Source organism: Hevea brasiliensis, chromosome 16 (genome assembly GCF_030052815.1).
Source record: "Hevea brasiliensis isolate MT/VB/25A 57/8 chromosome 16, ASM3005281v1, whole genome shotgun sequence".
Lineage (NCBI taxonomy): Eukaryota > Viridiplantae > Streptophyta > Magnoliopsida > Malpighiales > Euphorbiaceae > Hevea > Hevea brasiliensis.
In genome coordinates, this window is record NC_079508.1 from 55,644,178 (window position 1) to 55,655,221 (window position 11,044).

Here is an 11,044-nt window from a genome sequence, read left to right on the forward strand (position 1 = left end):
GAATTAAAAAATATATACAGAGCAATAATCTGGTTCCAAAGTTACAAATAAAATGTGTATAAATTCATTATTTAATTGGGTATTGAAATTAAAAGTGAATAAATTAATTGTAATTTTTTTAATTTAATTTGCTTAAGTGAAAAAGTTAAAAAATAAAATTTTCTTAAATATTTACTATAAAAGTTATATATAATTAAAATATATACAGTGATAACAATTAAAAGAAATTTGAAAATTTGTACAAACTTAAATTGATTGATCCATGACATAATCTAAAAAACTTTAAATGGATTGAAGAAATTACCAGAAAAAACCATTTACTTTTAATGTTTTGGAATTATATCATACTAATTAAATTATTAGTTAAACTTCATACTTTTCAATGTTTACTAATTATATCCTATAGTTGACGTGACAGTTGATTAATAACTTAGTTGATGATAAAATAGAATCGAAAAAGTAAAAATTAACTTAATAATTTTTTTAGTATGAGATATAATTATAAAAAATTTTAAAATACAATTTTTTTTTTCACAATTTCTCCTCAAATTTATGCTACAACTAAGAATAGGTCTCACTCTGTATCAATGCCATCCTATGAACCAAATGAAACCTCTGTATTAACCCAGAGCTCCACTGGAACACAGACCTCTTGGGTTTCAATCCGGCAGAATTTTATATATATATACATATTGGATTCTAAGGATGCCATACTAATTATTTCTTTTGCAGGCCGTTTAAAGCGTTGTAGGCAAGAAGCAAGAGAGAGCACCCGAGGGGGGGGGGGGGTGGTGGAAATGGAGGGCGGGGTGCGGCGGCGGGGGTGGTGATGTCGGGGTTGGTGTGGGTGTGGTGGTCTAGACTATAAATCAAACCAACAAACAAAACTGTAAATTAAAAGCACGCAAGCCGTCAGATTGGTCCATACAAGACTGGAATTTTCTCAGTATCAAAATTATGAGCATACTATAGATTATACATTCTCTACCCTCATTTTCGTCAAAATGCATCAGCTATAAAAACACAGATCTTAATGATTACTTATAGAAGTAGCTTCTAGAATTGTGGCCTCACAAGAGAGCAAAAGTTCTGTTGTCAATACCACCAAAATACTGAGAAATGTAGAGTAACTTTAGCAGATGGAAATCACACTACCTACTGACAATCTCAGTACACACGGTTGCTGATAGTTTGATAAAGTGATCTAAGTTGTGTGTTCCATTTGTCGATGGCAGTATACTTCTTCATTCCCTTTGACCTGCAAGACATTTTACAATGATGATGATGATGATAATAATATAATGGCTGCAGCAAGTGGTAATAAATTTTGCACCTGAACGTTCAAATCAGCACCCAACTAATCAGAGAACTGGAACAGATAAGTAAATTAACAAGTTACCTGTCTCCACGCTCTAATAGTCTGTTCACTTGATCAATATGTCCATCAATACGATTATCCAATATTAGTGAAACCAACAGTTGCTCAACATCTTTTTCTGGCACATTGAGTTCCTGAAAGTCGACCAAGTTCACAAAATCTCATTCTAGTTATAAGATTCTTGTAAATAACATGAAAAAACAATGGCAATGGAATAACTGGTAAAATGGTGAGAAAGAAACAATCACCTTGGATATGAAAGGAATCCGAATTCTTGTATAAGGTTTAATAAGCTTCAGCAGCACTTGAGTTCTAACATTCTTCAATAGATCTTCAATATAATTCCGGATAAATGGGTCATCCATTATTGTCCTTCTGTTACTCTAAGGAAGGCCCACTACCAACTTAAACCAAAGCAGAGCAACATACAACAGATTATATCACAAGTCCATCAAAATACATTAAGCATACCTTGAGGATTTTCTCAAATTCCAATATTTCATTTCGTTGATATGCTGCTATCAGGTTCGTCATTGCCAAAATCTCAGGGTCATTTTTATATCTGAACAGTAATCATCATAAGAAAGGTGCAAGCAATAAAAAGAAAATCACGTATCTTAGTGATATATAGCACTACTTACGGTTTTGCCTCTTGACCATCAAATGGATTCACTTCAGATTCCATCAGCATATTAGCCAGAACCAGGTATCTGTCAGCCATGATGATTAACATTGTTAGGTGATCCTAAGGCACTGTATTGGAAGTTCTCACCAAAGAACAAATCATATTGGTAATGTACAATGAATGCACTGCAAAAGCAAGATACACCATCTTGAATAGCAAGAAAATCCGTAACTGATCATGTACCATTTTTGTGACGCATATACAATTAAGTTTCTTCAATAAAGTACAATTGCTTCATAGTATTGTCCAAATGTTATGAATTAGCATGTAAACAAGATCATACAACGCTGCATCTATGAGGTAGAGTTCAGCCAATTTGTAACTGTGGTACTTATTCTCAAGTTTAATCTTTACATATATTTCATATATCCCACAAAAAGCAGCCCTGTGCAGTGAGGAGTGGGGCAAAAGAATAATTTATGTCCACATGTAGCTGTATTTCCATAATGAGAGAGAGAGAGAGAGAGAACACTTCTTATTGTCCTGCATAATTTGAGCAACGTCTTTATCTTTATCCTAAACAAACTATGAATAAATTTGTTGGTTTCCTCCCCCACCAAAACAAAGTGTGTTCATAACCACCAACTAACATATTATCTATCAAAATGAGAAATAATTTTCTCTCCACATTTCTCTAACACTTGCTCTATATATTATTCTGTTGAAAGTTGAAACAATCAGTCATGTTACATTTTTTTACTTTTAAAAGTTTGGATTTTATTTTTCTAATAATTCTAGTACTTGACATTTATCTCTTACTTGCTGTAACACACAAATGCCTTACTTGTATGTAAGTGTGCAAATAATAAAAATAAAAGAAGATAAAAAGAGAAAGCAAACATACTTTAGGCATTGTATACGTCTTTGGTTCCCAGCTTCATCATAGTTCTTAAAAGCTTCAAAAAAATCTGTTGCTGCCTCAGCCCATTGACGCTCTGCCGTATGCATCTTCCCACCACATTCTCGAATTATCCCCATTATCCTTGGATGTGGAATTGCTGACTTGATTGCAAGTGCTTTTTGGTATAATTGCTGGTAGGACAAAACACAGAGGAACATCACTATATATAAATGTAGAAAGATGATAGAGAATTCAAGCCTCCAAACAAATCATCATGACAATCCTGGTGCACCCACCTAATAGAGAAACTGAACTGTCACAAAGGTCACAGGAACATATAGCAAATATATTACAATTCGAACCTACTTTTTATTTTTCATTGAAAAATATCAATGCATTTCACAAGTGAGTCCTGCTGGAATACATACAGGACATCAAAATCCAACAACATTTAACCACACGACCAGAAACAAAGCATGTATACATTAAAGGTCAGTGGCATTATGTTCCAAAGAAGGAGAGCATCTATCCAGTTTTCTGTTCTCAGACATACCAGGCTTAACAATTTTGCCAACTAGGCAGCAAGGATTAATCAAATAGCCACCAACTTATCTGCAACTTCCAAAATAGAAAATCCTGCCCAATCTGTGTAATCATATATATTATTGCTATCTACATAAAATTTCCAGTTTACTTAATTCCCTCAGACTGTTGATGTTTCATAAGGAGAATTATTTGTTAGTTTTGATACAAATGCATGAGCTTCAGGCTTGTTATCAACTATCAAGTTTCCAGCTGAAAATATGGTAAGCTTGTTATTTAAACAAGACATCATTTCAAAGAGCTGTCCTGAAGCATTTGTTGAGTAGCTTAACAACCTTAAGGATTTTCTTTTTGTTGGTCCTTTGTTGGAAATAAATTTTACTGAAAATAAGGAAAGGTCAATCACAAGGTCTCAATATAAAAGTGGGAGCATCAAGTGGACAAAGGACAATATCTACCTTAAGCTTTTTGTTGTTCTTGGTTTCAGTATACATTTGAATCTCAATTGCGTACACCTCCAGAAGTTGACTGCCTTTCTTTTGGTCATCTGTACCATCTTCTCGTTGACAAGATTTGTGGAGTTCTTTCAGAATCTGATCATGAACAACAATTAAATCTCATAAATAATTAGTAATACAGCTATAAGAACTAGCAAGTTCAAGTAATTTTGACAAGGTACCTTGCTCATCCGCCCATATTCACCCATGTCAAACCATATCTTGCAAAGCTTAAGATTTGTTTTGAACCAAAGTCTCTGCACAGAAGAAAACTATATAAACATCCCAAACTAAATGGCACTATAAATTATTTATCAAATATCTTACCTCATTCTTTGCTTCTTCCAAGGCCTTCAAGGTGGTTTGATAAAATTCTTGCAGGAGGCCAAAATTCTGACTAGCTGATCCAGAAACGAAGTCCATGATGTTGTTTATACATTTCTCACTGTAGTTACGGGTGACTGCTGATTTAATGTATGTAAGCATCTCCCTGTAAGCATCCATCATTTCTTTGTACTTCCCCAAACGATAATAAAGCTTAACAGTTTGTTTCAGCGCTTTGAATCCCCTGGTAAGAACAATCATCTGATTATTAAAAATGGCTTGAAACAAATAAAGTTGTATGTCAGTAGGTTAATAAACATGCAACAGTAAAGCATATCCTATAAGAATGTATAAACAATGACAATATGAGTGGTAAAATACACATTACATTACATCATATTTTTTCATACAGCAAATAGTACAATGAAATATGAGCACAGACAAAATAACATAAGTGCCTGTCCCTTGATCCTTTTGATGCCTCTCCCACTATATGAAAGTCAATTTTGGAATGCAGGAAATTACTAAACAAGAGTAATAAATTATCATTTAGTGAAGCACTGATAGTTATATGCATTACTATCAAAATCAAAATACATTCAAACCCCATTTATCTCTAGATGGCCATAAGAATATATTATGTTATTCATTCATACTGCTATATTAAGATAACACTCCATGAGTATATTACATGAAAAAGTCAGCTTCAAATCCATGATAATGTTTTACAATTGTAATTAATTTCAAGCAAACTAGAATTTTGTCAAGTCATCCAGTTGCTTACTAGCTAAAATAAGATCATAATATTCACTTCCCAAATGTGAGAATTGAAACCAAAACAACAGCCCACTTCACAAGAGCATCATTAATTTATTATTTCAACAAAAAGTTAAATGGGTTTCTTGGACTCTTAACATTTTTGTCCAAATTTTGGATTTGCTGCGCGATTTTATTTCAATTAGTCTTAGTCAAAGTAACAAATTTTATATTTTTCCATTTAGGAATTCAAACTTATAAGCATTAGGAATTTTGAGTGTCTTTCTATATATAAACATCTACATAATCTACATAGAACAAATAGCGAATGGTTTTAAAAGATTATCAGCCATGCCTTCCTTGGATATATATGAAGCAACCAAACACTACAGGTGATAATGATTAAACCCTAGGTATTTTGAGGGGAAAATCTGTGTGTGAAAAGCTAAAATCTGTTATGTTTCCCTTAATTCTGCAAGCATTTTCATTTGATTTCAAAATTTTTTGATTCTTTTGAATCCTAGTTGTCCAATTTAGCCTAATGTCAACACCAGAAAATACCAACTGTTGGTCATTATGGGGTGCATGACTTTGACGATTTGGAAAAGGATGAGATAGATACCTCACTTTTTCCTGTTCTTTACTCTCAAAAAGCATACATGTAAATATCAAACATCCATTCATTTTAATGTACCATATATATTTGACATGGACATACTATAATTATAAAGCTCATGTCTATATCTATTATGGTTAAACATATCAAGTTATGTCATCAACCAAACAAAGCAGCATGGATTGTTGGTACTTCCATTGAAGCAAACCATTTTATCAGGAAGAGAATGGAAGGGACTAAGATTCTATCGGTTATCTTGATGACACTATCGACTATCCTCAAAGGGGGGTGATGTCAATGCAATAAAAAAGGGAAAAAAAAATTGATGCAGAAAGCTTGCTGACTCAAGAACTCATTTGTCCTTGGGCTTTGACTGCTGAAGAAATAGAAGTGGGGTCAACTGGGTGTCCTAACTGAATAAAATTCATTATTAATAGGCCAGGGCCATTATATTAATAAAAAAAGCTATTTATTTGCCATCAGCAGCTCAGTGTTCTATTGTTTCTTTCTTTATGGCTTATAGTGCTCTTTTTTTTTTTTGGTAGAATAGAGGAACTAAACTCAAAAAAAGAATTACATCACTACTTGTCTAGCACATGAGGCGCCACAAGCAATATTAAGGAGCCACGAAATAATACTGACTGGAGGATGGTCAAGTCTATGAGCTCCTAGAGTAAAATATGAAGCACAGTTTGCCAATCAATCCAAACAGAAATCTACTTCTCTGTAAAAATGAAGGACTTCAACCCCCCGATCCAAAGACAAGAAATGCTGCACAGACCTCGGATTTGCATTTCTGTAAATATGGCTTATAGTTCTTTTGCTGTATATTTAGAGTAACGAAATTCCCATGATTGCTACAGACATCCTTCTTGGTTGACCTTGGCTCTATGGTCTAAACATGACTTGGGAGATAATGCTTGCACTTATTTTTAAGATCCAAAATATGAAGCCCGTGACTTAGAAATGGATAAGTACAAAAACTAAACAAGAAGCCAAACTAGTAACACTATAAGGCTGAAGCACAAAGTGGAAGAGCCCAAGCAAAAAGTAAAGGGACTCAAAAAGCAAAAGCAGCATCTCTTTGGCCTATACAGAACCCAGAAAGTATAGAAACAACCTTTAAGGCCTACAGAGCAAACAGAAGAGTAAGAAGAGTGAAATCAGAACCCAGAAGCTATGCAATGGTACACAGAGGAGGTAAAGCAACAATCTTTTGATAATTAAAAAAAAAAATACATAGAATTGCATCTCACTTACAATACTTACAAGGCACAAAAACAACAACAAAGGCCTAAAGAGCACAGAGAAGAGGCAGGAAAGTTAAATCAGCAACCAGAAGCTACGCAATGGTGCTCAGCAGAGGCAAAGCAACAATCTTTGCTAATAAAAGAAATATGGAATTACCTCCCAAACAGAATTAAAGGCAGAAAAACAAGTAATTAAAGGTCAAGCACGCAGTTAGAAAAAGGATTCAGATGATAAATGAGTTCACAATCAGGCTATCCCTCTGAAGACTGTATGGTTACTGCAGGGGGAATCCAAAATAAAATCAACAAATCATACCTGAATCTGATTACTTAAGGACTCTGGCAGCAACTACCATCATTCCTATGGAGTAGATTGGCACAATAATAACAAAAGAAAAACATACAACCAGCTAAACTTCCAAAAAGAAATCACAGAAGATATTTTGATATAAAGAAGCTAAGAGAAGTAAAATTTCCAATTGCAAATCATATTGAAACTACAGACATAAAGTTGGAAGCAGAACAAAGAAAACCAATGAAACAGATGAGACATATTTCTCCAACCAAGAAAGAATTTCGATAAAGATAAATTGCCTGAATAATATATGCATGCAATCACAAGGATGCAATTTAAGGATCTGAGATATTTCTACTCACAAACTCAAGACATAGTCTGTCCAACCAGAAGACGATGATGCAACCAACAAAAATTCCAATATATTATATGTTCTTCTGACTACAAGTAAAGGTTGTGTACATGATTTCCTGATTTTCTGGAACTACACAAAAGCAGGTGTTCAAAACAATAAGGATGTGCTTTCAAATCCTTAAAACAATAACATAGTTGTCCTATGGCATTTAAACCAATTGGGCTAGGAAAAGACTTAATATTATTTTCGCATTCTTGTAACTAAGCTAAGAATGATTTTGTATTACCCAAAGTAAATTCCTAAAAGCGTACATAACTTTGACTTGTGGCCTCTTCCAACATATTAATTTCAACTTGATTACATATCAAAACTGGAAAATGAATTGCAAGAGAGGGGGGAAATCATAAAATTGAAAACCAAGTAATCAAAGGTAAAATGGAATTGTAGCGCTCACCACTCTGCCTTCTCTGGCTCCATGCTAACAACTTCTGCAAAACCTGCAAGTGCTCCTTCTGGGTCTGTTTCAACCAAACCTTATTTACAATAAAAATGGAGAAAAACAAAAAAAAAAAAGATAAATTAGTAAAATCATAAAGTACAAAGCTGATACAAACATTACAACTTTGCCTGCATAGAGAGAGTATCTTACAACAATTGATTTTCAAACAAATTTTAAGCATAGCTAATAGCTAGTTAACTGAAAGGATGCAAGTAATGGAACGTCTATTAAATAAAAGATTACATGAGAACACCCAAACAAGGATAACAGAATTACATAGAAAAGCAAAGTAATTGTAACAAATACTTTATCAAAATTCTAAGAATCTATATGCCCTAGCAAATACTTTTAATATCCAAAATTAATTAAAAAATTCATTGCCTCAGAACAGACACCTAGTAGGATCACATAAAAAAACATTCCGTGATACCCAATTCCTTAATAATCTTCAAAAGAAACCAAAATGCAAATGCAAGAGATTGCCACTGACATAAAGGTAACGCCCATGATATTTTCCGAGCACACTTCTATAGGTAATACTACTAGCTCTTTATCAAAAAAATTTTGTAACATCAGCTTAACTCCAAAAAACATCAAATTAATTTAGATGCACAGCTCAAGTCTCAGTAACTTCTCCAATACCAAAAAAAAATCCATTTTCACAATTTGCTTAGAAAAAACAGAAAAATGAAAAAAAATAGGAAAAAAAGAAAAACCTTTGGAGTTGTAATATTGGTTTTCAATGTCAACGTCTTGCTCCTCAGGCTCCTCGTCCGAGTACTCGAACCCATAATCCTCCATATCCGCATCTGCGCATTGCCATTGTTGTCATGTTATCATATCAATATCAACACAATGGCAATTTTACATCTAATTGAATTTTTAAGGGAAAAAAAAATTATGATTCCCTTTTAGAGCCCTAGCTACTCACTGGTCACTAAAGTGATCGTTGACAATGATTTAAAAAAATTAAAAAAAAAAAAGAGATAAACACGGCACCTGAACCCATGATTAGAAGCAGAAATGGAGAGTAGAAATTTTTTGAATTAAAAGGATAAATGGAAACAATGGAAGCTCGTCGGATTCAGATTCCTTTGTAAAGAACTAGGGCAGGCATTCCGTCTATATAGCTGCCTGCTTTTGATGGTTTCACGGAAACTTATGCTACCTATGTTACGTTAGCCTCACAACACAGAAACAGATTATAATAATTTGTTCCTCCGTATAAACTAAACTACTGTAAATTAAATAAATATTTAAAATATTCATGCATAAATACTCAATCATTTTAAATATTATTAAAAAAAGTTTTAAAAACCTTGAGCAAATTATCCTACGACATATAAAAACTCAAGCATTCTTATATTTTTTTCGCCTTAGAAATTAATTAAATGACTTTATTTATCCATCAAATTCAAAAGTTTATCGTACGTAAATCAAAATATTTTATGTTTTAAATGTATTGGATGCAGTTGATGTTAAAATTTGATAAATAAATTAATAATTCACTCACGATATATTTAAATTTATAGATATTTTTATGAAGTTAAGATAGAATTTAAATTAAAAATGTATTTGATTTAATTTATAAAAATTATTTTATATATATTTTTAATTTATAAATATTTAATTATACATTTTATTAAATTACCTATTAAATATTTAATAAATAATTATATATTTAATAAAAAATAATTTATAAATATATCTATTTATCTAGACTAAGTTTTCTCTAAAAATTAAATATGTAGCACAAAGTTTGACTTGCTAATTATTCTTTTATTATTATTATATTAATATTTTAATTTATTTTTATTTAATTATATTAAAAATAATAAATTATATTAGACAATCATTAATTTGTAACTTATAGTCATTATTTTATAATCCATGGCCTATATATATAGATAGATTAGAAATAGAATGTTGAATTCAAAAACTAAAATATCAAATTGCACCAAATACTAAAAAAAAAAAAAGCAAAAATAGTAAGGTAAATGTAATTATTTTTAGATGTATATCAAGATAAACTTCTGAGGTTGATTTTGTATATGTTTTCTTTTATTTTTATTTTTTTATTTGTTTCCACTATTTATCTACTAATTATTATGAAGACACTTTTTTTTTTCCATTTGTTTAATTTTATGAGTAATATATTTTAATCATATATATGCTAGTTTATTTTTCATGAAAAATGAATTAAAAAAATGACAAAAATATAATTTTATTCAAAATTTAAATTGGACATATAAAGATTAAAAATAAAGTATTAAAGTGAGAGTATTATAGCTATATGTTATAGATTTTAATAGTCAAATTATATAAAAAAAAATTATAAATGATTTTAATAAAAATTAGAATATTAAAATTTAAATTAAATATAAAAAAAGTTAATTTATATTAAATTTATGCACAGTACAAGAATTTAGCTAATTTATTATTAAAATAAGTAAAAAGACTATTAAATGAGATTTGTGATAGAATTTTAAAATTAAATAAGAATAATATAATAAAATAAGTTGCCAAAAAAGATGGCCCTAACTTTTCTTTTTTTAGTTCATAAACTCAATAAATGTTATGAATAAATAAATAAATTATTTTAAATAATATAAGCTGGTTTGATCAACAAATAAATTAAAACAAAGATTACATATAATATTGAAGTAATAATTAATGAATTTAAATTTGAATTTGATTCTCAATTACAATCCAGAGTTTAGTTTTTGGTTTGCTTTGCTCACCCATTGGAGTATAGTAAATATACAAAGCTTTTATAATATTGAAATAAGGACTGATTTATAATATATTCAAAACACAATTATAATAAGATTTATGTATTTAATAGATGAGTGACATTATATATGTATCTGAGTTTACAATGAATCAAATATAGACAAAAAAAAAATCCAATTAAAATAGACGCATCTAGAAAAAAAATAATAATAACATTACGTAACTTTTATTTCTAAAAAAGAGTAAGGGCTGAAATTAAAATACCACTCAAA

The 11,044-nt window shown here is 30.9% G+C and overlaps 1 protein-coding gene across 1 annotated transcript; it reads right to left on the reverse strand.

The window, feature by feature from the left end:
• Positions 1 to 869: 869 nt before the first annotated feature.
• LOC110662620 (COP9 signalosome complex subunit 2) lies at positions 870 to 9,201 on the reverse strand. Its single transcript, XM_021821672.2, has 12 exons — positions 9,039 to 9,201; positions 8,756 to 8,848; positions 7,995 to 8,073; positions 4,272 to 4,512; positions 4,127 to 4,201; positions 3,906 to 4,040; positions 2,908 to 3,095; positions 2,020 to 2,088; positions 1,850 to 1,940; positions 1,627 to 1,761; positions 1,400 to 1,512; positions 870 to 1,258 (listed from the first exon to the last, which is right to left on the reverse strand). Exons 1-12 carry the CDS (start codon positions 9,046 to 9,048, stop codon positions 1,168 to 1,170), a joined length of 1,320 nt encoding a protein of 439 aa, XP_021677364.2. The 5' UTR covers positions 9,049 to 9,201; the 3' UTR covers positions 870 to 1,167.
• Positions 9,202 to 11,044: the final 1,843 nt, after the last annotated feature.

What these genes read in the sequence shown, in the direction of transcription:
- LOC110662620 (XM_021821672.2), bottom strand. An exon ending in TGGAAGAAGCAAAGAATGAG is followed by an intron (nt 4,202 to 4,271) that starts GTAAGATATTTG and finishes TCTTCTGTGCAG; the next exon opens with AGACTTTGGTTCAAAACAAA. An exon ending in AATTTGAGAAAATCCTCAAG is followed by an intron (nt 1,762 to 1,849) that starts GTATGCTTAATG and finishes GGCCTTCCTTAG; the next exon opens with AGTAACAGAAGGACAATAAT.